The 27290-nt window shown below is 36.6% G+C and overlaps 2 protein-coding genes across 3 annotated transcripts in view; one reads left to right on the top strand and one right to left on the bottom strand.

The window, feature by feature from the left end:
* LOC121322059 (rho-related BTB domain-containing protein 1-like) overlaps nt 1-9628 on the top strand; it is a 33872-nt gene extending 24244 nt beyond the window's left edge. For both annotated transcript variants that reach the window (XM_041261548.1, XM_041261549.1), the window contains 6 exons: nt 863-1821; nt 2403-2521; nt 5927-6077; nt 6877-6965; nt 7582-7687; nt 8443-9628. In XM_041261548.1, coding sequence (XP_041117482.1) covers nt 863-1821; nt 2403-2521; nt 5927-6077; nt 6877-6965; nt 7582-7687; nt 8443-8612 — 1594 coding nt within the window. In that variant the 3' untranslated portion in view covers nt 8613-9628. The remainder of the gene's footprint in view (nt 1-862; nt 1822-2402; nt 2522-5926; nt 6078-6876; nt 6966-7581; nt 7688-8442) is intronic.
* Nucleotides 9629-20957: 11329 nt separating this feature from the next.
* Nucleotides 20958-26929, bottom strand: LOC121321871 (cyclin-dependent kinase 1-B). The gene is made up of 8 exons (XM_041261181.1): nt 26852-26929; nt 25690-25731; nt 24795-24951; nt 24316-24439; nt 23838-24008; nt 23329-23492; nt 21467-21608; nt 20958-21345 (listed from the first exon to the last, which is right to left on the bottom strand). Exons 2-8 carry the CDS (start codon nt 25724-25726, stop codon nt 21232-21234), a joined length of 909 nt encoding a protein of 302 aa, XP_041117115.1. The 5' UTR covers nt 25727-25731; nt 26852-26929; the 3' UTR covers nt 20958-21231.
* Between the last annotated feature and the right edge of the window lie 361 nt (nt 26930-27290).

The raw sequence follows: 27290 nt of genomic DNA, 5'->3' as shown, positions 1-27290 counted from the left end.
GCACAGCCAGCTTCTGTGTTGTTGTTGCTGGAGTGATTTTTTCTCACATCGCACGCAGTCTGTCAGTGGTTGTTAGGCAACAGTTCCAAGGCACGCAGCCAGTGTCACGTGGAAGTACGTAATCAATGCTTACGCGTAACTGTATGGGAAGCGCTGAGCCAGCAGAGGTGAACTTGGCCAAATTAAATAAATTGTTTGTTTTAATTTAAGAGAAATTTTTTTTTTCCCTTGCTGGGAGCAAAATGTACAATTTAATAACCACATGTAATGTTAAATGGGAATAGATTAAACCTGCATTTGTGTGTTATAACTGCTTTTGGTGCGAATCCGCATACCTTCGAAATACTATTTGCTCACTTATGTTTCATTGGAGTATTTTTCTTTGAGAAAGACAGAAGTAATAGGCAGCTATTAAATGTAAATGAAACCCATTTAAATAGTTCTTTATCTTTGCTGTTGCACAGATTTGTGTTAATCACATGTCTCCTACACTGTAGATTGGTCGCTATAAAACAAACGTAAAGCATACTGTCTGTGGTCCGCAAATGTTTACAGGTTAAAGAGCAACTTCTTGTTTAGGTTTACTATGAAAAACATTTTCTGTTTCACACTTTCTAAAACTCAGATCTCTTTTCTCTCAGTAACCATTATACAGCAGAGCCAGGCCTGACAGCATTTGTGGTTATAGTGCTTTTAACCTCCTCTCCTCGCACCTAGTTTTGAAAAGTGCTTTTGAAAATCAGACTTTTGGAGTTTATAATTTAAGTTGCAGTATATCTAAGTTGGGTTTGTTCTAGTGAAGTTCACAGCTTAGTCTTATTTATGATTATTAACACAGTGAACTTTCTTATAACCCAAACAGACCAATAAAACCTGGTGACATATTACCTCCAGATAGGGGCCGGGAAGTCGCTAAAGAACTTGGCATCCCTTACTACGAAACCAGCGTGTTCGACCAGTTCGGCATTAAGGATCTATTCGACAACGCCATCAGAGCTGCGCTGATTTCGAGGAGACACCTACAGTTCTGGAAATCCCATTTGAAGAAAGTGCAAAAGCCTCTTCTTCAGGCTCCCTTCCTGCCACCCAAAGCTCCCCCTCCGCTCATAAAGATACCCGAATACCCTCCCACCAACACAAGAGGCCAGAGCCACCTGTTGGACAATCCCCTATGTGCGGACATCATATTTGTTCTTCAGGACCACATTCATATTTTTGCTCACAAGATTTACCTGTCTACCTCTTCCTCCAAGTTTTATGATCTGTTTTTGATGGACCTGAGTGAGGAGTCCCAGCACTCGGAGCATGTGAGGAAGAAGCCTAGCAGGGATCACCTCATGAGAACTCTAAGCCTTAACACCGAGGAGGACGTTGGCATTTTAGCCGCTCTGTCACCCTGCTCTCTGAGAGCCTCCAAAAGTGACGGCACTTTAAAGATGATGAACAGCGGAAAGGGCAGGGGAGCTAAGCTGTCCCTGTCCTCTTGGAGCAAGGCCTTTGTTAGCATGCACAGAGAGACAGTGAGCAGCCTCCCGACACAAGCTGCATTTCCAATCACCGTGGTCCAGATGGACAGTTCCATTCAAGTGGGACCTTTTAGAGCTGTGCTGCGCTTTCTCTACACAGGACAGCTGGATGAAAACGAGAAAGATTTGATGAAAATTGCACAAATTGCTGAAATTCTTGAAGTGTTTGACTTGAGAATGATGGTGGAGAACATCACAAACAAAGAAGGGTTCATGAATCAGGAGATCACCAAAGCATTTCATGTCAGGAAAGCTAACCGGATTAAAGAGTGTTTGGCTAAGGAGACGTTTTCAGGTAAGAACACTGAGCTCATAGCAATCCCATTTACACCAGAAAACGATATGGTTGAACTCGATAGTAAATCTTGTCAAAGCTCATTATTATTATTATTATTATTATTATTATTATTATTTATTATTATTATTAGTAGTAGTAGTAGTAGTATTATTAGTATTATTATTATTAATAATAATAATAATAAATAATAATAATAATAATAATAATAATAATAATAATAAGATGTTTTTTTTTCAAGACACTCGTGGGCCAAAGAAGTACCTTATCGAATGTGTGGCCCTCTACACCTTCAACATGTAAAGTCTGACCTGCTGGGTTTGGTTACTTGAGAAAACCATTCATTAGCTGTGTACTTGTCATTATGAAAGTGCACATTATAATTCCACTGTTGGCTACCAGCAAGAGTTACTGAGATAAACAAAAGAACATATACAAAGCACCTATTATTCTATGCTAATGTGTCAAAGCCTGTGCGTTGCTTCTGATTGCAAAGCAGATCTGAAGCTGTTTGTTCACTTCCAAATGAATGGCCGTGCCTGGGGTAATCATTCCCGCACTTTTCAATCTTTCTCTGGCAGATGTGACATTTAAGTTAGATGATGGAAGTATCAACGCCCATAAGCCTTTGCTGATCTCCAGCTGTGATTGGATGGCTGCTCTGTTTGGTGGCTCGTTTCTGGAGAGTTCAAACAATGAGGTTAGTGACCATCAGCTGGAACTCAGAGTCTAGTTTAATTGAAGTAAAGACCCCATGCTCAGCTCTGTAATTGACCAAAAACAGAAAAAAACATATCAATTTTGTGGGGGTGAATTTAGGAAGAACAAAGGTTTATCCATCTGTCGTAATATTTTTTGGAGCAGGGTAGGTTGTTTTTTTTTGTTTTTTTTTAGGTTCATGCTAAATCAATTCTATTGGGCCGGTGGTTATATTTAGAATATGATATAATGTGCTTTACAATGCAAGCTAATACCCACCCCACGAGAGGTCAGAGAGGCTGTCCACTAGTTTCTTTCTGGACGCTGTGAATTTAGAGGGTCGAAAAAATCAGCTTGTATCTTACAGCACCTTATACTATATTTTTATGATATATAGTTAAATAAGAAACATTAAACCGTATAGATTATCTTAATGTGTTGTAAGTTGTATCCGATACAACCTGTCTGGTACAAATGCATTCTAGATGGCAATATCACATCAATGTAAAGCTTCCTTGACTGATGTTTCAACTAGAAGTCTTTCTTCCCCTCTTCTATTGTTCTTCAAAGAAATTGAAGAGGAAAGACCCTTCTTTTAGTATTACTATACAAGCATTGAATGTTTAATAGTTATGGATGAATCCCATAAATATCAGCAGAACTCGGAGCTCGACCTTGATTTCTTCGTTTTTTAACTATAGCACAGTCAGCTTTTAAGACTGGGGACATGCTAGTTCAATAGACTTGGACATAGCATAACCCTAAAAAAAAATCTGTCAGATCTCCATATTGCCTTTTGAAGCACAAGTTCCAAACTACTGCAATCTTGAAACAGATGGTGCCTGGGTTCACAGCACAGAGAATGTGTTAAAGCCTGCCAGAGCACAGTACATATTTTAATAATGAGATATTATCTAATCAGGACATCATCTGTATCAATAGAACAGCAAATGTCTTTTGACTTTATATTACAAAGAAACGACCACATTATTTAATAATAGGTCACATTCAAACCCTGAGTGAGTTGCTTCTGTATCAGATGTTGAGCTATTGTGTGCCAGATGTTGTATATAAACCAGGGCAGTTTTATTCTAGCATGGATGCGTCCTACTTAAACCTGCAGAATGTAGTGCAATACCAGAATAATGATTGTGAATATAGCCTTCTCGTGACCTCTGTGTGTTGTGCAAGCTGCAAGTTTGTGTCTTTTAAAGGATGACATGATGGAAAATGGATATCGCTATCGAAATTGTAACTAAGCTAATGCTAAACAGAGGCCAATTATAGGTACACACTGAAATGTCAGGATCATGCTGATGTTTGTTTACACAGCGATTTTTATGGTGTAATGATCATTGCAAGATTTTCTTTAACAATTATGGTATTATTCATCTTTAGCCCTTATTAAAATGATTGCAGCTGCAAGGTGTATTATTCATTTGAGACCAGGTACATTCAAAAGCAGGAACCTGTGCATTATTCTGTTAGTGAGTCTAATGCTGCAGCATCTCACAGACCCTTGCAGTGTTACACTATATAATTTATAGGTCCCTGTTGCAGTCTGCTGATCTCGCTGACAATTCAAATTTTGTACACTATACAAGCCAAGTGCTGGGACAAATCATAAAATGACCATGTTTGTATTCATTCATATAAAATAAATTTAAATGACTTTCTAAAAGATAGCAAACAATGGAAGTCAAAACAAAAATGATGCCCAAACTAAATAATACGTTCTGCTTTGGAGAAGAGCATTTCTCACATTTCTTTACTAGATCATTTGATTGGGTACCAGGTTAACCGGGAGATTTTGTTGCCGTAATGTTGCACAAATCATACTTTTTGTTTTCCAGCTCATTCAAAATGAAGTAAAATTTTAAAATTTTGTTTTTGTTTTGAAAGAATATTCAAACATGAAAAACCCAACTTTTATATTTGTTATATTGTGTTTCACAGCAAACACCTGGAATTTCAAAAACAAATATGTGTGTGTGTGTGTGTGTGTGTGTGTGTGTGTGTGTGTGTGTATATATATATATATATATATATATATATATATATATATATATATATATATATATATATAAACAAACTGTATAGGATATTAGACATATGTGATACAATGTGATCCATAGACTACAGTGCATACTGTGTTGTTGATTACAGTGCCTACTAAGTATGTGCACCAGCATGATTAACTTTCAGTCCTAAAATAACAAAAGCCTGGTAGATCTCAAAAGGAAGCAAGATTAGATCTTGTGACTTAAGAGTTCATTTCCATGTAACATTCTGTTAAAGCCAGTACAAGTGTTGTGCTTCCTGCATCCTGCAGAAGGGAGCTGTGACTTTCTCTTTGTTCTTCCATAATTGTAGGTTGTTCATGCAAATGTCACAATATACAATCCCCATACGTGACCTGCAGGAAAATTGTAGTTTGTGTTCACAACATAAGTGACTTAAACCTATACCACCTTGAAACCTGATCAAGCTTGGACCTGCTCTTCTGGACTCTCTTTCGAAGAGCAGAAGTGTTGGTTTAATTTGCCATCCTTCAATGATCCAGTCGTTATAAAGAGGGCAGGATATCCTAATAAAATTGAAAGTCACTTCATTTCAGCGATCTGCTTGTAAATGAATGTATCCCTACAGAATCATGTGTTCAGAATAATCCAGAAATAGATCTGAAAACAAGCACTTACCCTTTAACAAAGTGTTTTCATGAACACCTCTCATCTCACTTCTAAAACTGTTAATGAGATTCTCATCACACTCTTTATAAGCTGCATGCAGAACTGCATAGATGCAGATACATTGCGTTTTATGATTTTAGATTTTAACTGATAGTCACCCATGACAAAAAACAACCAGAAACAAAAAAGATTAGAAAGATCATAAGTCATTTTGTGTTCACCCACCCCTTTAGTAAGTATACTATACTTCTGTGATCAAACATATACACTGTAAAGACTATAACCCAACTCATACCTTATATGCATCGCTAGAAGAGGATAATAAATAAAAGCATAGGAATGGCACTTTCAAATAATATATTCTTATTTTATTGTTGGTGCCCCAAGCAACTTACGAAGCTACAGGATAATGAGAAACTTTTATTCAGAAATCAGTCTGATATGGATTGTTTGATAAGAAAGTACAGCATAAATACCTACCCTGATTTTTCTGGTCATGGTATTACAATATTATTTTTTAAACAGCTTAAATACAGATTCCATCTACTGTGCAAACACAGCTAATAGGAAAACACAACAAAATACCCCACAGTATATAGACCTATCTTTTGTGCATTGCCTGCCTGTGTTGGTCAAAATTAACAGTGCTGTTGTACAGTATTTCTTACATTGTATGGAATGGTTATCCTAATCATATCCCAATGCTTTCATTACAGGTTTACTTTCCCAACACAAGCAAGGCGTGCGTACAGGCAGTCCTGGAGTATTTATACATGAATCAGCTGTCCCCCGTCATGGATCTGGATCCAATAGAGTTAATTGCACTTGCAAACAGATTGTGCCTTCCACGTTTGGTAGCTCTGACAGGTCTGTAGCAGCAGCGTGTCAGCGACTTACACCAGAGCACCTGGGGAGTTTTAAGGAGTAGGCTTTTTTTTTTTTCGAAAAGGAGGTTTAAGTGCAGCTGATGACGTGTTCAGAATCTACACAAACCTGTCTGGTATTCATCCCCAACCATGGCTCTGAATTAGAAATGAAAGCTGTCAGTATATCGAGATCCACTGTCAAAAGTGCCCATTGAAAAATATAAAGTTGACTTACACCTAGACAGATGGCCTTTATACACTTCTAGATATAGTCAAAACTTAAAATAATGTCTTTGTAATTTCCAGACAGCCTCCCTATAACCTGAGATTATTATACACTCAATTAGGTCCTTAGAAAGTTTCATCATAATAGAACAGGTCTCTACATCTACGCCTGCCTTGACTATACCCTCAAGCAGGGATAATAAACTCTAGGCCTGGGCAATTTAATACGTCTTCCCTTGTCAGAAATGTAATTCAGTAACATTTGTCATTGCATTAGGAATGCATTTGCTGCATGTGTGTAAAGACACTATACTGTTTTCTAAGGGGTTAGTTTGGGCTTTTGTTATATACAAAATAAAAAAAATAAAAAAGTATATATAAAAACACTTATTGTTTCAGAATGTTTTCTTTCTGTTGTAAAATAAATGTAAAAATGACATTTTGTAAAATCTATATGATACCCAATAGCCCCTTTTGATTTAGTGGTTGTTGTATTTGTGTAAGAAGGGAGCTATAGCTGGTTCTGTACTTGCTATTGTAAGTGCTTTAACGTTTACCTGTTTTTGTTCCCACAGAACAGTATGCTGTGAACGACCTGGTGAAAGCTCAAAGAGATGGAATAGATATAGATGGAGAAGTTCTCACTTTCTTGGAACTGGCCCAGGTGTGTACAGGATGGGACTGTTAATCACTGAGCATTAATACCCAACAGCTTCAATCCATTCTTTGTTGCTCTTGAGTTTCGACAGATCTTCCAAAACTATTCACAGATTTTTTGAGCACACATTGTCGTAATTTGCAAATACCCTTTTAGTTTCTAGTACATTTTCTTTAGTTTGACACATGCTTTGAGTTTCTGAATCCTGTTAGTTCTTTTATCCTCATTGTCTATAGTTTTTATTAATCAGTCTTAGATTAGGCAGGTACTGATGGCTATATAGCCAAGTGCTGTCTGATCATTCCCTCTACATTATGTGCTTTGAAAGAATTTACTGTCAGGAAAGAAAATTGAAAAAGGAGGCTCTGAAAACTGTTACTGTTCTGTAAATAGCAGTTTTGTGACACTGAAAATTAAGATTTTTGCCCAAAAGTCAAGTTTCTGAAAAATTATTTTTTTAAACTTATTTTTCTAGGTTTTACAATTTTAGAAAGGGAATGTAGTTAGTGAAAAAGTAGCAAGAACTGGAAATGCATCATATGTTATATTGCTACTGAACAGAAAAATAGCTACGCAGTTGCTGGCATTTGATGGCATAAGTCTCCTCTTTTTTTGCTTACAGTTTCATAATGCTAATCAGTTGGGAGCTTGGTGCTTGCATCACATCTGTACCCACTACAACTGTGTTTGTGCCAAGTACCGTAAAGAAATAAAGTCAAAATCGACAGGTAAGAATGTACTGTTAGGCTTATTTAATCTTAATCAATTCATTTCACAAATTCAGATTGAGCAAACGCAGTATTATTTATTTAGTTATTTATTTTAGACGTCCTTATACAGGGCAACTTACAGTTGTCACAAAATATCACAATACAAAATATCACATTACATAATATCACAGTGCAGATAGCAACAGTTATTAAGTACACTTAAAATAAGATCAAATTATTATTATGTTTTAGGCAGGGATTTCTGCATTGTGAGTTTCACAGATAGTGACGGTTAGGTGGTACAGCATTAAGAAAATGCGTGATGCTGTCACAGAGATAAAAAAAAAAGACGGTTTTCATAAACTTGTCTGGTTTTATATAGAATACATTCCAAAGTACTCTAATCTGTTTTGGAATAAATATTTTAGTAACACTGTTGTAGTATGTTAAACTTGCTTTAGGCTTGCTGCGAATGTTGTTGTGTGTTTTTATTAATTTTTTTTTTTCTCTCCTGATGCTACCAAGGCATAATTAGTAGTTGTATTTACCCGTCGCATTCAATTATTGTGCACAAGCTTTTACTTATTACAGCAATGATATTAAAATCATCAAGTCGGGGAGGGGGAATGAAGCGAAAATGTATGTGGGGCAGTATCGATATTCATTCGAACGATTCCATTTTGTGTGCCCAATTAATCGATTGCTATATTGGGAACGTATTGAATTTCAGTCACTTTTTTTTTTTTTACTGTTTTTCTTCCTGCACCACATAGAAAATCAAGAGTATTTTGAGAAGCACCGCTGGCCTCCTGTTTGGTACCTCAAGGAGGAAGACCACTATCAGCGAGTGAAGAAAGAGAGAGAGAAGGAAGATGTTATGCTGAACAAGCATCATTCCCGACGCAAGTGGTGCTTCTGGAGCACTTCCTCTGCAGTTGCCTGAGCAACAGCTGATGTTCAACAAGCCTCACTATTGTGTGCATTTATGACATTTCTAGGACTTCTGGTATTTTTGTCTTAATATTTCAGAAACAAAAAGAGAAACATATGTAGAGGCACTGACTCTCTCTTTTTTTTTTAAACACAAATTGATTATTGACCTGGCTGGGGTTCAAAGCACAAATTTGAGTAAATACAACGCAAGCCAGAAAATAACTAAACACTGCCCTCCAGGAAGGATTTTGACTCCCAATACTTGTTGGAGGAGGATTGTACAGGGGTTGGATACAAAAAATGTTTAGAAATACCTGCAGTTTGTAAGCTCTTAACAGGCCATTCCTCGCATGAATGGGTTTCAGATGGGATCCGTTACTTCAAGTGTGTAGCTTTGTGGCGCTCCGGTCACACCTTCATCACTGCAATGGAATCCCATTCTGTAATAATAAAAACCTGCATCTCCCTCCTAGTAAGACTACATCTGCATTCAGGAAGAACATTGTCAAAAATGATCATCTTCTTCTGTCATGTTCAGACAGTACTGACCTAGCTGCCCATTTATTAGACCCACACTTTATTGCCAATGTTATGGCAGGTGTTTTTCCAACCCCTGTATGTGTTAGACATGTGGCACATCTTTACAGTGGTTACTATTATTATGAGGCCTTTTGATTTTGATTTGTAAGGTTTGTTTTTTGAATGTTGCTGCTCTTGGATGTTTTAAAGTGACTTTAGCTCTGTTTGGTCAGTAAATATCCAACCTAAATATTTTGCCTTATAACCATTAGTAATGTATTTTAAAAGCAGACCTGGTAAAATGTTAGGCCAGGCCATTTTGAAGTTTGACTGTATCTCACTGAATTACACCATGTGATGGGTCTAAATCCCAGTTTATAACTGGAATTGGCATAGGTGCTGGCAAACAAAATAAACTTGTTAGAGTTAAACATTTATTTCATATATAGCATCGTTGGGCCTTGTTTTCATAAAGTGACATTTTTAAATGTCATGTTTTAAAACTAAATGTGGTTGGACATCAAATAGTGGTGGTCCGTCCCCCCCCCCCCCCCCCCCCCCCCCCCCCCTGTATATTGCCTTTACGGCCAGTGATCACTAATGTTTAAAAAACTTTGCAATAACAAGAAGATTGATCTATTTGAAAATAGGGCCCTTTGTATCTGATACCATCATATTAGCCAAATATTAATATGTGTAAATTTGAACTGGAGATAATAGTTTTAATGCAAAACTTGAAATTATTTTTGTACAAATGTTACAATATTCTTTCTTGTAGTACATTAGTAACCTTTGTAGTCCAGCTTTTAACAGACATATCGCTAATAATTAGCAGGACTTCATATATATTTGTTCAGGGTTAACTTAATATGCACTTAAACAGAAGAATATAACTTTAAACCTGCTCTTTGCAACTAATTTTAGCTAATCACTTGGGTCAGGCTAGCTTTTCCTTGGTAATCTTTGCTCATGTCATGTTGCAGTGTGCTCCGTTTAGATTTAGTTTATGGCATAAGCTTAAAGTACTTTATTAGTACTTTCATATAAACATATGCAGTATATATGTAGAAAATATAAACTGAATTTCCAGTTGTGTGATTTCAGGAAATATTAGCTTTCCATGAAGTGCATTCCTGGCTATTTTAATTGTAGGTCAACATATAAAACAAGCAGTAGATGTTTAAATGTCAGTCGTTCTGCGGAGTCCACTTCCAAAATGTAATAATTTCCATTGCCGAGGAAAGCATCTGGCTTTAAAACCCTAAAGGGAACATAATACTTAAATATGCTTTCATTTGTACGGTAGGTTGGATTTTTTTTTTTTTTTTTTTTTGAACCAAAGCTGTGCTTAGATTCTCACATTTACTAGATACCATGTGATTGTTACTAATTGGTATACAGAGTATTAATGAAAACGTATTGTCATTAGCTGCTAAAACCAAGTGGCTGGTTCATTTGGTTACTGCTGCCAAAGGCCTTTGATCTTACTGGTCATTATCCTTTAAAAGTTGTGTTTTTGTTTTTTTGTTTTTTTTTGGAAAAAAAAATTGTTTAATAAATTTATTCATTTAATGTGAATGTGCTGTGTCTATTTATTTATTTATTTATTTATTTATTTATTGGGTCTTTTATCTGTTTTACTTTTTTCAACGCATTACATTTTTCAGGCAAACTATCAAGTTAACTCTGGTTGCCATAGCAACAGCCAAGAAAAACTGGTTCATGTGACATATGATCTCAGTAGGCCACTAGCAGAAAAACAAAAACTATTCTTAATTTTTTTTTTTTTTTTTTTTTTTTTATCTAAGTTGGCAATAGAGGTACCAGATACTGATGAACCATGAGTCAAACAGTAACTGCTGCATATAAACTGCTTTCAATGATCCTCTTCACATTCATTTCAACATCAAAAATAGCAGAGTGGCCTATTTCTGGTCTGTTCAAATCATACTTGAGTGCTGAACAACCACGATGCAGGAAATAAAAGATGCATCATTTAGAAGCAATTGAGACACCCCAAAATGCAATATATTTACACTGGTTTTTATCTTCTAAATTAAATACTTAGTAGCTTCAAATTTGAATTTATTTGTTTGTTTGTTTCTTTATTTATTTTTACTGACCTTTTACTTTTTTTATATAATTTTTGGATTCGTCCTGGGTGGTTCTATAGCAATTTCAATATTTGTGATTTTATGTTTTGGTAAGTCTGTTAAGGGGCTTTGGCTTGTTTAGATTTCAAGTTACCACCCATAGGCACATAATACATAGGCTAGATCGAGTTTCCTTTTGTATCTCTATCACTATAGGTAGTTGTTCAGTAGATGGTGCCACTGTTTACTTTAATAAAAGATGCTGGCTGGCAGGCAGAACTGAAGAGCAACTTCTAAACTCAGGTCACAGCACCTAACAGACTTCTCAAAAAGCACAGTATCTGAGTAATCGCAATAAAACTTCGAATATTCTCAGAAATCATAACATGTCTGGTAACCTTACAAAACAAAAACCATATGAAAATGTAATTTGAATGTACAGTACTTGCTCTTTAAAACAAGGCACTTGTAAATGTTGTGTTTATGAACAAAAACACCCCCTGGCATTGAACTGGTCATGTGGTGTCTCTAAGATGAAAAGCTAGTGAATTAGCCCACTGCTCTTCCTAGTGTCCCAACTCCATTATTTCTGTACCACAAATCCCCTGTCTACTTATAAAAAAAATAACGTTTGGAACTCAATACAGAACAGTCTCACATCCCATCTATTTCTAGACACAAGCACTGCCAAACTAATAGGGTTTCCGATGCGCAATTAAGCTCCCGACCACTTCAGCATAATCTCTGATTCTTAATAGATGATGAAGTGGCTTTCTGAGAATTCTCCTGGGATTTCAGTGGTATCTGTAAAATCATATATTTTGCATTAAAGTATTAATAAGGTTATGCACTGGGTCGAGATTTGTTTAAAATAAATGGAACACTATTGAGGGAATTTCACTTTTTGAAATAAATCTTTAATCAAATAATGAGGCAACATGCGTTTAGTTTTAAGTATGAATAAAACTAAGCTCTGAGGTGAAGGTTTGGGTTCAGCACAGGCTGCAAAGAGTACCAAAGTATATTTTTACAGTTTCCTAGCTGAAACTTTGGTAGATTTACATTAAGGCAATGTGAATAGGGTATTAGGTGATCTCTAACCATTTAAGTAGGCTTAAAGTGAGAAGCTCATGAATACGGGTCAAGACCTCAGGTTCAAAAAGATCCAGAGAAACCTACTGTCACAAGTAGCCTGGTTTGTGTTAGAGAAACAGGATCCATGAATACAAACAAGGTGTTCAATTATAGATGGATACCTTTTTAACTGAGATGCTGTATCAGCATTAATAAGTATCCTATTCAGATATTTTTGGTCATTAAATAGAGAACGTCACTTATTCTTTGTGAGTTGTATTTGTAAGGGGCCATTATCACACCAGTGATAATGAACCTTATTTACCTTCATGCCTTAATCCTTTTTACAAACAAACCCTTCACATTCACTTTGGTTAATGCTGTCCTGAAAGCACTTTTAAGAGACACTGTGTTCTTCATATATTTGTGTAAGAGTTTGGCTTGCTTTGTATTTTCTTAAACACAATCTCTTCCAGTCTGGACTTATACCCAAGTCTTTGGTTGAAGAATCTGACTTTGTTAATTTAAGGTTTGATGTTGTTGCTATTCTAGGCTCCTCTGACAGCCTGCTCTTCCTTTCATTAATGTTACATCCCAATCGCTCAGTACCTCAGTGGTGATGTTTCTGTTCATTTATAGCTGCATCCCTCTATCAGGGGGTCAGTGGGTATCATGATGTGATTGACCTGTCAGGATCCTCACTTCAGAAATAGGACAACATCGTAGGCCAGTTCTATCAGAGTGTGTCAAGTTTTGTGTGTCAAATTACGTTCCCTAACTGCAGGATGTCAGTGATCTACCGCCCTCTGGAGGACAGCCCTGCAGGTGTTCGCTTGAGCTGAGTGGATGTCTGGTAAGCTCACTGAAGTCCCTGATGATTTTAATTCCCCAGCCAAGATGGATAACTTTGCCAAAACCAGGCCACATGCTCGACACTATGACTCACCCTGCATATCCAATCTGTTCATTTCATGACCAGGTGAGTCACTCGGGGACCAGCAATGTTCATAATTATCATAAAAACAGATCTTTAGTAGCCTAGATGAAAACATGCTTACTCTGCCTTTTACTGTTATTGTGAAGTCATTTTCTTCAACATGTAAAGACATTGATGTCTGTTCAGTTGATCTCAAGGATGGCGGGTCTAAATACCTCCATCATTTAAATCATTAAAATATGGGGGACTTGAGTAAACCAGCATCTCTAAGTGTTTGGATCTGAAGTGTATCTTTGTCTTTTAAAAGTAAGTAAAATGACAGGTTTGGTCCTTATTTAATATTTAAATGGTGACTGTGGCCACTGCTGAGATCAATTTAATTTAATTATATAATTTAATTATATATTCACTGTCATCTATTTGCAATAATGTCATTCTGGCTCAGATGTATGAGTAACTGTGGCAAAGTAGTTTCCAATGCACAGGTGTAGAGGTGATGTAGTACTCAAGAAAATGACAAAGAACAAAGAACAAAGTACAGGTGAAGTCTGATGACAAACAATAAAGAAATGGAGGGTTGGCAATACACAATGATGTGTATTGCACAGTTCAATAACAATGGGTTGCAGTCCCAAAATAATACACAGTGCGAAATGAATAAACACAGTAGAACACACATGCACGAGTCCAGAGTGAGTGCTATAGTGCTCGTGGTGAAATATAATTTATTTGTGTACAATGGTGCAGTTTTGTCTGTGTTTAGTGCTGGCCTGTAGCGACAGCTCCAGATCGTGTTAGCCATCTAATAATAACAAACAAGTAGAATTTTTAGACATGACAAAACAAACAAAACACACAAGATAATTCACAGTACTCCTGTTCAGCTTAACCATAACAAAGGACCAGATTTCCTCGTTACATCTCCTTAAATACTATCAGTCACATCCCCCTTGGTTAGCGAGTGCAAACGTTTCTCCTCCAATCCACGATTTCCACATTGCTTTCCTTCCTTTGTCGATGACTTAGTGTACCATAGTTCCGCCCCCTTTCTAGATGGCCGACTTCCACCTAACCCTGGGAATGAATTGTCAGGCCATCCAGTCCAGGGCACTCTGTTCCCTTTACACAGAGACCTCACAAGTCGAGAGCGAGATTTGTAACTAAGATTCATTCTTTCTCTGTCTCAGTAACCAAGGCAGTTTTTAATCTCTGGTTAATTCCCACTGTCGGATGTATTTGCTTAAATTATGCTCTTGCCTCGCTTATTGAATGATCTTCGAAAGAACCCCCTTTGTAAGACAGAACACAGCTGTCAAGCAAAGCATAAAGGTTTTGTAGAGATTATAATATAATTAGAATCAAATAGCAAGCGGAAAGGTAGATAAGACCCACAGGGCATCAAAAACATTCTTGTGAATCACTGTACCATAAAATAATTTGCTGAATGAGCAGGTGGGAAAGAATTGGTTCACCCATCCTTTTAACTTTTCCATAATCATGTGAATGCATGCTACTTCCCCTGCTGTGCTAGCGTTGTAATGTCACATCATTCAATTCCTGTCTTTACACATTTTCCTCCCCAAAATTGACTGTCAATGCTGGTGTTACATTTAATGTGACACTGTCTTGGCAGTCACCATTTTCTGAGGTAAAATGAATAATATTCCACCCAGTTTATTTGATAACCAGGTATATATTGTAAAAAGATTTAGCCAGGTGTTACAAAACGCACAGCATTAAAAATCATAAATGAATTGATCATAATACTAATTGCATCATTGTTTGTGTTGGTTACAATATTAATAGCTTCACGGTTTGATTTTTTGTTTGAATTGCAATCCCTGTCATCCTAGGGTTGAACATTGCTGTGTCTCTCTGCTTCTGGACAGTAATGACAGAGTGCCGAAAAAACTACGTTCCCCTCAAACAATTACCTTATAGTTAGATTATGCAATTTAAAGGTATAGCCCTAACAAAAGTTGCTGATTGTAAAAGCATAGCAACATGTAATAAAGCACAGTGAAAGTCTGGCAAAGCATAGGTGATCATTCCATAGCCCAGAGAGGTGTGGTTCATATGGTACAAAACATAAGCATGGTCAGTTGTGGTAAATGCTTTGTGTTGCTATGGAAATAACATTGGGAAACTGCAAAAATACTGTGAAAATGTGGCAATGTTTTATAAGCACCCCATAGTTTAAAACATTCATTTTATTATAACCCTGTATTGGCAATATCAGCTCAATAGGTTAGGTGTCAGATTCAAATTGTGTTGATATAGATCTGCTGCCAAAGGAAAATAACAAGGCATGAAACCTTTGTAATGCTTCAGGGATTAAGTTTAAAGAGATTTGAAATCTGCCCTGTTCATTTCAGCAGGCCGAGATCAAACTGGCTTCAACTGGATCTCAGTTATGATTATGAGCTGATAAAAATCCTGCTCTCCAAGGTTCTTTGATGGCAAACAAAACTGAAGGCTGTCTATTAACTGTCTATTAAAAACATATTATACATTCAGGTGCTATGTTGAGATGAGGTGCAGGTTTGTGATGATATGCATTCAGGTGCTATATTGAGATGAGATGCAGGTTTGTGATGATATGCATTCAGGTGCTATATTGAGATGAGGTGCAGGTTTGTGATGATATGCATTCAGGTGCTATATTGAGATGAGGTGCAGGTTTGTGATGATATGCATTCAGGTGCTATATTGAGATGAGGGTGCAGGTTTGTGATGATATGCATTCAGGTGCTATATTGAGATGAGGTGCAGGTTTGTGATGATATGCATTCAGGTGCTATATTGAGATGAGATGCAGGTTTGTGATGATATGCATTCAGGTGCTATATTGAGATGGGGTGCAGGTTTGTGATGATATGCATTCAGGTGCTATATTGAGATGAGGTGCAGGTTTGTGATGATATGCATTCAGGTTCTATATTGAGATGAGTTGCAGGTTTGTGGAATACTGCATAATGCAGATGGAAACTTATCTGAATGGTTTTATCTGGATAAATTCCCAGACGTTAAGACCATTTACCTGAGCGATGACATTTTCATTGTATGCGCAAATGAAAGCGTTCTTTTATTTTACAGCATGCTTTGTTATAATTGTACTATTGTGCTTCAATATGTTCTTGTCAGCAACACTACACAGGCAGTAGCATTTGCTATCACCTGTCCCCATGATGCTGCCTGCTGCTGTATAAATTATATAATGAACCACAGTTGTGCTTTTTGCATAAAGCCCTATTATGTAAATGAAGTGCTTAGCTTGTTTTTCATCTTTCTCTTCCTTCATTGACTCTTCCTTCCATTTCATATTAGTGTATTTGATTTGTATTAGATATAATCTGTTTACTGAAGTTTGGGATTAAGAACACCAACAATCTGCATCTCAAATCTAAAATCTACATTTTAGCCCAAACTATACAGGAATTTAAAATTCCATCTCCCTGATGATTTATGTCAGTGTACTGATTAAAGTTGCTGTTTTCTATTAATCTGCAATATATTACAGCGTAAGTAGGTTCAAATGCCCTTTCTCATTTTTACATTTCCCTTATTATTGTTTGGTGTTTGCAATCTATTTTAGTGGTTCCAGGTTTTGTTGCTCCAACATCGAGCTATTATCAAATGTTAGCCTTCATGATTTCATTCAAATCATGTGACACTGTGACCTTCTTAACTCTGGATAGGTGGGGCTGGGCGGTCACAGTGTTACATGATTTGAATGGAATGAGGAAGTCTGTTCAACTCTGGCACTTAGGATTCCCCAGACAAACTCAAAGCAAGTTCAAGCCAAGTAAAATAGATTTAGAGAACAAAAATAACTCTATATTGGAGCAACAAAGCACGTACCATTCACAATGATTGAAAACAATAGGGGAAACGTAAAAAATAAATGAAAATGTCATCTGAAGTACTTACTCTTAAAGCAATAGAACATACCATGCTAGACCCAAACAATTCTTCCAAGTGTTATACTCCATATCGAAATTTTTTCATTGCAATTAACCAGTTGTGAAAGTATTCACTGATTAATGCAAAAGTCATAATTGTATTATAAACACAATCCCGGACCTCCAGATTTGTACTTGAAAAAAGTATCTATAACTCATCATACACAGTTTGACTAAATAATGGCAAGCACCAGTCCAGTCGATACACTATGGTCAACCACACATAGCTCTTGCCAAGACTGTTCCAGAAACACACAGTTACTGAGTACACAATATTTAAAAAGTTTTGTCCTTAATCACGTCATTTGAATAACAGAGATCCTGCGCTGGTATTGATAGGCCACAAAATCAATGCTCTATTTTAAAAATTCTGTAATCCATCCTTTTTCTTTCTTGAAGGTTACCATTTTTTCTAACAGACTCTCTGTCTCGGCCTCTTTTTGCTACCGTTAATAACTCTGTAGTGTAGCTTGTATCACGTTGAAAAGTGCATTGTAGATCTCTCTTAATCTGTAGACTTTTCAAGGATGTGTTAAGATAATATGATGACATATAAAACAGTTTCTACAAGGTTAGAACTAGCGCAGACATGGTTTATGAAGAGCTAAAACAGCCCTAATTGTTTTTATTCAAAAACGCCATAACACTGATGTCAAGCTCCAATATGAAAAAGGCACTTGCTTATTCTTAATTTTAAATCGACCTGGGGCTGCATGTACATGAATATTCGGGGACAACGTGACAGCATGGCTGTGCTACACTAAGGCTAGTACTTCCTGGAATTAAAAATTTCCAGAAGCACATATCATAAAATAAATACCAAAAACAATGTATATACTGTGGATTTGTTTCTAGGTAAATAATTGTCACAGCTTCCCTCACTTAATAAATATGTTTTAAATTACTGAGACCTTTATAATATTTTGTAATGTTTTTATTGCTAAAATACAATATGGTTACCCATGTCTAACACATTTCCATGTACGATTAAAGCAGCTGTCTGCAGGTTATCATGTCGTGTTTTAAAAGGAAGAAACCATTTTTTTTCTTTTTTTGCTGCAGAGCGACTGTTTGAGGTGTGAGAATTAAGAATGAAATAATGGAGAAAAAACCTGGACTAAACTACTTTTCAGTACTGCTTCTCTCTGCAGCATAAGATAATAACCAACCAATGTCATATGCAGTTACAGGGGTGGCATAACTGAATAATTTGTTATGAAAATTATATTCTTCTAATACACAAATTTGACAGTGTTTGCTTTAAAACGAACAACTCTTTCCATTCTATAGAACAGAGAGGTTTGAGACGGAATTAGAGGCAGTAATCATTGAGGAATGGGCAAATATTCCTACAGAATAGTCTGAACAGCATGCAGATTGTCACGACAGATCAGAGGCATCCTGCTGATCCATGATGGCACTATATTACTGTTTTGACAGTGGTATGGCAGGTGTTACTAAAGTGTTTTTTCCGGTTCTTGGAAAATAAAGACATGTTGGTATCAATCTAAGATACTACCCTTTCTAAAACGTACATTTGCAGGTTTATGTAAAGATTCAGTTTCTGACAATCATGTTCAATGTTATACTAAAATATGATTGTTGTGTGACTGTCTGATATATTCTTCCAGTTTATCCTTCAGTGCACTTTAATTCATTAGCCTTGTTGGATTGCCAGTTTGTTTACATTGTCAAAACTCATATTAGCAGCAGACACAAAGTTCATCCCTTCTTTCAGCTTCTTGACCACTCTGTGACCACGTTCCTTCTGCTACTGGCAGCAGGAAGGGGTATGAATACTGTGTATAAACTCAGAGGAGCATAACAGAAATATAAAAAAAAGAGCAGCGATAGATCTCCCTTTTTCTTTGATGACCTGTTTGGTGTTTTTTGTATATTTGATGCCATTTATATTAAATATGTAAAACATATATATTGCCCACTGAAAGAGCAGAAACTTACATATTTTGTCGCACATCAGAATTTCTCTTATGTGGGTGCCAAGAACTGTGATATCTTAGCGCCATCTAGTGGTCAAGCACAAAACTGCGGGTGGCGTAATTCCAAAATGTTGGTCCATGCATATGTTGTGTGTATTATACATCTTTGCATTAGTACAAACACAGCAATCTGCAATAATAAAAACAAAAAGTTTCACTAAACTATGTATTTATTTTAATGTGCCCAGACATTATGTTATTATAATAAATATGCAATCATGTCATTCACATTTTGTGCAATCAGTGAGACAGATTGTTGTGACAAGTGTCATTCAAGTTCCTTCTAAACATGTTCAGTTGGATTGAGATCAGGGGATTTTGGCTGAAGTCTATCATGATGCTTTAAACACTGCGCAGAATTCTGGCATGATGGATAGTGCATTATTGTCTTGAGGGTAACTGTCACCATCAAGGTACAAATGCAGCATTGTTGGGGGGGACTTGATCTGCAACTTTGTTTAAGTTAACTACGGCACCCGTTTGTGCTTTCAGAGTATTACATGGACCCAGAGTAAAACAGGAGACCAAGACCCAAACAACGGCAATGCCAAACCCAATCAGGTGGACAAGGCTTGAAGTGGCCAGTTTAGTGTATATAACTGCATATCCACGTTTAGTTTAGGACATCCTATTGTACATACTAAAGAATGCAGGAGGGCATGCTACTGTTATAATCATGAATGCTGGAGAGAAGCACGTGTGCTGATGGAAAATTAGGATGGACTGCTGCATCTGATCAACTGTTGAGTTTGGAGGCAGACTGAAATTATTGTAAACGCCCATTTCAAAAGTCGAGATGTCTACAGGCTTCTTCATATGTCTGGATAAAGCAAACACTGAAAACAGCAATGTCTTAAACCTCTTAATTGAAGCAGTAATTCTTTAAACCATTCATCTGTTCTCTGCAAAAGGTTCCTGTAGGTGTGTTCAACTTCATTGAAAAGCAGTTTAAGACTGGTAAACATCGGATTAACTTCCTTTAACATCTGACTAATCTGAACGAAAATCTCAAAAATTTTATTACACACATGATCTTAGATGTTCATATGTTGCATAGCTTCAGAACTGTACACAGGACATATGCAAAATCCGAGTCTCAATCAATACTAGGTTCATTTTTAACTCATTGTGAATTGTACAGTTGTGCCAAGAAATACCTTGCTTAGCACGCAAAGTGAGTAAATAACCATACAGCTTGTTTCACTTGCAAAACCTATGCAACTTGCTTAAATATTAATATTTTGATAAATTATGAATAAAATAAAGCTCTCAAAATGATCTCCACAGACGTTTTGTCAACAAATGTAATAGTCAACTATGAGCATGTCTGGAATCAGTTTGTTTCAACATAATATCTGTCATAAGTGTGTATAGTTTATCTGGGGGACCAGACACTACACAGGATATGACTGATTGATTGAAAAAGCTTGAAATACCGAGGGCAGTTTACCTCCTAAACTAGCCTTACCATTTTCCATACTCCTATTGTCCCAACCATCTCCTCTGACAAGAAGCCAGAGGTCAAATCCTTCAGTTTAGTTAGCTGAACTCTGGTCCTGTTCACAGTATAGAAAATACTTCCCAGGTCTTAACTTTAACATCATGACTCATTTTCCTTTTCCATAGTATTTTTCTACCAGGTAGAATGCTAACTTTTCAATCATTGAAATACCTGGGTTTAGCAACAGCATTTTATACACAATGACTTAATGTTTGTATGTTAGTGTTTAATACATAAATAAAAAACTAACATTTTAGTATTTTGGCAATTCAAAAGGTGCACTTTATTACTGAAATTATATACACCGCTTACCAGCAGTAACACAGGTATACATCACAACTTAATCTGAACAAATAAAAAATCCTATTTACAGTGTTGAATTATAATTCACATACAGTACTAACTCCACAACACAAAAGGTTGACGTGCAGAGAAAGGAAAAGGATATATAAAACATTTATATAGACAAAGTAAAAATAAATCCATTATTGTTAGATTTCACACAAAGGAAATCTATGCAGATATAATTTTTCCCCAAGGCAGTTAGACTTTGATTGTGTTTGCAGGCAGGTTGGTTTTATCCAGGTCCTCAAAGTAAGGGTGGTTAAGGGATTGCTTTGCTGATATTCTCTTTGCAGGGTCGTAAATGAGTGTTTTCTGCAAAAAAAACATAACATTAGAAATTCTAATTGGCCAAGCCCTATTTCCCAAACTTGGACAGTTAAGTATTTAGTATCTCTCAGAGCTGCTTGACTGAGCAGACTGTAAAGGATCTTACCGCTAACAAGTCCAGGCCGTCCTCATCTAGATTTTTCACAAGGGATGACAGACTTCCCGATTTCCATTTGGGGAAAGTGTTTTTGTAATCTGGCAAGGACTCCACGTCCGGCCAAACATCATTGTTTGGCGTTCCCAGAGACCTGTCAAAATTGAAAGAACCAGTATTCAAAAAGGACAGTTTACCTACACAAATCCAACTATTTCATTCAAACAGGGCTAACAGTACCCAAAAGAGGAAAAATACAGGGGAGGGAAAAAAAAAAAAAAAAAAAAAAAAAGTCTCAGTTAGGATTCCACCACATCTACATACAATGTCACCAATTAAAATGCAACAGCCTCAATAACTCAGCTAAAAAATGATATCCCCAAGAACTTTGGTACGCCAGTGATCAAGTAACCAACTCCATGCCCACTAATGGACCTGAAAACATACAGTAAGTGAGTTGCCTTATGAACTACAAAAGCCAAGGCCTGAAAAAACCTTAAATCTTTGATTGTTGATTAGTGGCTTAATTGACCTCGGGCAGCATATAACTGGAACTATAGTTCACTATTCCGTCTTCGGTCAAAGATCTCATGATACAGCGTACAATATTGGTCCTTATTTCTATGTTGGGTGACAAGTGGAATATCCACCATTCACTTGAACTGGCATTCAAAGTCATGTTATCCTGTGATAACAGCACATGGTGGAGTCTGGGTAACCAAATGCCAAAGACCTCCATTCAGAGCCTGGCAGTCTTCCACTGAATTACTGGTTCTGTTGAAATCAACCTCCAAGCAGAAGCCGCACAGTGTGACACATGAAGTCTCCTTTGCTACTAACAGAGTACCAGTAGAGGCAGCTTGTATTGATTATTGGGTCTGATGCTTGTGGTGCAAATGGGATTAAAGATAAGAAAATCAGGTTTTTATTTTATAACTAGCCTGCAGATTAATTACCGTAAAACTTCAATTAACACACCTCTGGTTACATTATTTGCTTGCAGACCCAGCGTGTATTGGGAACCAGTGATTATGAGACAGGCATTTATATTAGATCACTAGCTTCACATGCTTTATGCAGTCATTGAGAAGCCACCAACATACAACTTTGTAGCAACATCATAACTCAATTTAAACATTCCAACAACTTTGTTAAAAGGTTGTATGTCAGTGGGAACTAAGTAACCGTTTTGTTTTATAACAAGATTACATTGCATTGTACACCCTCAAGAATAAAGCGAAAGTATTTAGTCTTTTTATATGCACTGGCTAACAAGGATATGGTATGCAAAACATTGGAAAATAATACAAGCAGAAGTACGAATTTGTATTTAAAAACAGAATTAGATCTACCATTGTTAAGTCCACTAAAAGACAACACCGTAGATATCAGAACACAATAAAACAAGTAGTATCATTATCAAAAATAATTTGTTTAATCTTAAACTTGTACATTACTAACACAACAAAACATGCTAAAATACACCAAGAGGTCTGTATCTGGCTTACTTTCAGCTCGCTTAATTTTCAAAACTTCATAACTGCATTAAACAAATATCCATTACATATAGGCCTACCATACTTACGTTTTCTATTATTTATTAATCCTGTCACTTTCATCACTGTCACTTACTAGCAGTTCATTATGCTCAAGCTCCTCCTCATGTTCCTCAGCTTCAATGGCAGACAGAGACCCAGCATTTACTTACAATATTTAAAAGCAGACCTGGTGCGTATTTGACAGGCGATTTGACACACAGCAATTATGAAGTCTGACAGTATTTACACAGATTTGTGAACAGGTGCCAAAATCCCATTTAGTAATAGCCACAAATCAAACCCAAATAAACTGATTTTTTGTGGTTAAAATCATACCTGAATATTCTGAATAGCTGGTCTATTTCCGAGTCTCCATGGAAGAGTGGTTTCTTAGTGGCTAGCTCTGCGAATATCGTTCCAACGCTCCATACATCTACTGGTGTAGAGTAACGAGCAGAACCAAGCAATACTTCAGGGGCTCTGTACCACAGCGTCACCACCTGGGAGGGGAATAAAACTTTTACTGTGAGCATTCGGAGCAAAGACCAGATCTCAGCACCAATCACTGCAATATGCACACGCTACCATTAGGGTACTGAAATGTAACACAAGAGTCAAGAAACCTGTGAACTTTAGTTATTTCACTTGATCGGACCACTGTCCCTCATGTTTCATGTGATATGACAATGCAGTGTTCTAGTCTGGGGTACCAAACATATTATGACGTGAACTCAAAACGAGACTAACATTTTCCAGTTGGATTATGGCTCAAAAGGGGTTGTACATGTTTACACAAACAAGATACCAACATGGGAACAAAAGTGTAGGTGTATAAAATCACTTGCCTCATGAGTATAAACTCGTACTGGAATTCCAAAGGCTCTGGCCAGTCCAAAATCTGCCAGCTTAATTACTCCTTTATTGTCTATCAACAAGTTCTGTGGCTTCAAGTCTCTGTGAAGAACCCTTCGAGAATGGCAAAACACTATTCCTTGCATAATCTGGTAAAGGTAGCTCTGCAGGAAATGAGAAAGACAAAATTATCCAGATTGCTTGCTCTTTAAACAGTTATGTTAAAACAACAATAACTATACATACAATGAATAGTGGTGTAGGTAAGAAAAAACAAAACACACAGGTAAACTGTTAGGTCTGTAGGTTCAGATAACACCTAGGTTATCCTTTGTTCAGCCATTTTACCAGTAACCAATCTTAATTTTACTGCAAATCGGTGGAATGTACCCAACCTTTTAACTGAATATGTCCAGCTGAACCAGGGGGTGGGGTAAGGGCAAAAGGGCAATGATGCAAAGCACTTCACACCTTTACAAGCATCCGGTCCATGTACTGGCCAGAAGGTATAGAATCCAAATATTTCTTTAGGTCCATAGAAAGAAATTCAAAGACAAGGTAGAGTCTTGATTCCTGCATGAGCACATCCTGAAGACTGAACAAAAATGAATTTTGTTTTACTTAGTTAGATGGCATTAGGGACTGCATAGCTAAACTTGCAGCAACTTTTCAAAAAAATATTAGAGCGCAAAACTCAATGATGTGAAAATGGTACTAAAAGATAACAAAAGCTTAAAAAAAAAAAAGAAAAACCACACTTATCCCAAATGAAATCTGTATAACTACACTGCTAAATCTATTGTTAGGCTGCAACACTACAGGCTGCATTGTTTTAAATTCAAGTTTAAAAGACATGCATTCTATACATAAATTAACCACATGTGTTTCACCCCACCAAACAACCCCCTGCCCCTTAACAGACAGTATATAGTTATTCAATTTTAACTCACCAAACTATGTTGGGATGTTGTAGTTCTTTAAGCAGAGATATTTCTCTGATGGCTGTGCTAGGAACGCCTTCCTCCTCACTTTCTAGTCGAATTTTTTTCATGGCCACCACCTGGCCAGTGGCCTTATGTCGACCTTTGTATACAACTCCATAGGTACCTATCCAAAGAGGAGAACATTAGCATTCTCAGCATGGATACCCACCATTACCTAAATCATTTGTACAGGACTTGCCAAGATTAAACTCCAAAATCGCAACCATCACTCAACCTTCAAATGCTTGGATATACATATCAGAAAACAAGCAATTACAGTGCTATTTTGGTAAAACAAAAGCACAGCTACTATAAGAATATTTCATAATCTATACCCTTAACCTTTGATGCAAAATGTCAATATAACATTTAACTACTTGGGTAGTCTGCAGTTTAGTGGCCCATCTTGTTAAATACTCCACTGCTAGCGATAGCTTGTCAAATGCAGTTTAGCAGACGGAAGCAGTCATTGTTTACACAATATTGGGATGTGCTGACTACAGGTTTTCCAAACTAGCATCTAACTTAGAATGTTGAGTTAACACACAACTAACTATTATTATTTGTTGAAAACATTTTCATTCATAACAAGTTTACAAACAAGGCAGCCATTCGGCCCATCTTGCTCTTTTGGTTGTTTGTCGCTTATATTGATCCCAGAATCTCATCAAGTAGCTTCTTGAAGGATCCCAGGGTGTCAGCTTCAACATTATGGGGGAGTTGGTTCTGAATTTCACATGAAGACTTAATGTAGCAGCTACCTTATATTGGTCCATATAAGATACTTAATGATGTCACTCAAGACATAACTTACTTTTTTGGAAACAGTAGCTTGAACAATCTAATCATTGCAGATACTCACCCTCTCCAATTTTTTCTATCTTCACATAATCGTCCATGCTTTCTAATAAAACCACAAAAGGAAAAAGAATGCAATAATAAATCATGTCACAAAACTGTCATGCATCATGAAATTGTTTAGTTTTGCTGCCTTGAACTTAATACTTTTTGTAAAGCTCAGTTTCCTTCCTTCAATCCCACAAATGTACAGCACAAAAAATAACATGTACAATATGAATGGAACCCACAGCCTGAACGGTCAATAAACAAATTATAACAAAAAGCAGGGAACATACATTCAGTTTTACAGTATTAACCATTCTCCAGTAGCCATCTTTTCATTACACAGCAGTTTGTCTACATTCCCAGGAAGGAAACTTTAGCAGCAGGGTACCACCATCCGCTCCCAATGTGACTTGATATTTAAAAACAGTAATCGGATTTCCAATTAAATATCCTGTCCACAACACCGCCAGCAAATTTTACAACAACCCTGCTTTGAGGGGAAGGGGGGAATGCTTTGACCCGCAGAGATCTAGATTATTAAAATATGAATTTAAAAAATTGACAAACTGTGCTATTGCTAGAGGACAACTTTAAACTCAATGTTACTTCCGGCTGAGCTAAAACATAATAAAATAAGCACAACAATAAAAACAATTGTATCTCAATTTCGTAAGGTATTTGCTGGCCTATTAAGAGATAACTAGGCCCGACATACTAGTAGTGCACGATGTAACCATGTCATGATTACATTAGCAGACTATTTCAATTTTTTTTTTTTTTTTTATGACATCGGCTTTTTAATATACGCTGTGTATGTATTTCCCTATAATGTGGCGTACACCGTTTCACATTTTGTCAAAGTGTAAACAACAATAACTACAAATCTAAATCTACAACAATGGGACGCTAAAACGTGCAAAATGTATAGCTACAGCTATTAAATGTGCATGTAAAAAACCCCTCCATCTTTAATAAGAACTTTAAACATATTTACAACACAATTCATTACATGTTTGGCAAAATGAATCCTACCTACCCAGATACTAGTAACCAAAAGTAAGCGTAAAAACTATTATTACCGATAAACATTTTTTAAAGACAAAGGACTACAAATATGCCAAAAGCACAGTCCAGTGATTTTAATATGTTTAATTATAAACCGTAGAAGGAATACCTACATAAAAACATACGCTTGTCCCACAGTTGCTCCTAGAATCTTCTCGTCTCTGCCCTGAATGCCTTTCAAACTGACCGCGTCGCTGCTGCAGTTTAAATCCAAGCAATCGTGGACGTCGATTACTTTCAAAGGGACCAATCAGAACGTAGCCGTCCAGGAGCGGGAGAGAGGCTTCAAAACGCGCCGAGAAAAAAAAAATTAAATAAATAAATAAATAAACCTTGCAATACAGTTTTAGGATCTCTCAGTAGAAGGATATTGTGCGGTCGGTTCCATAATGTGACTATTTCTAATTGAGTAATGTATTATCCTTTCAATGTTCCAAAAAGGAAACAATGCTTATCTGAAATATAGATCATGTAGTTGTTTTTTTTTTTTTGTTTTGTTTTTTTTTTTGTTACATATAAAACTGGAATAAACATTTATTTGTTTATTATAAA

This window comes from Polyodon spathula, chromosome 10 (genome assembly GCF_017654505.1).
Source record: "Polyodon spathula isolate WHYD16114869_AA chromosome 10, ASM1765450v1, whole genome shotgun sequence".
Lineage (NCBI taxonomy): Eukaryota > Metazoa > Chordata > Actinopteri > Acipenseriformes > Polyodontidae > Polyodon > Polyodon spathula.
Note: the sequence above shows the minus strand (reverse complement) of the source record. Positions and strands in the feature narration are given on the sequence as shown.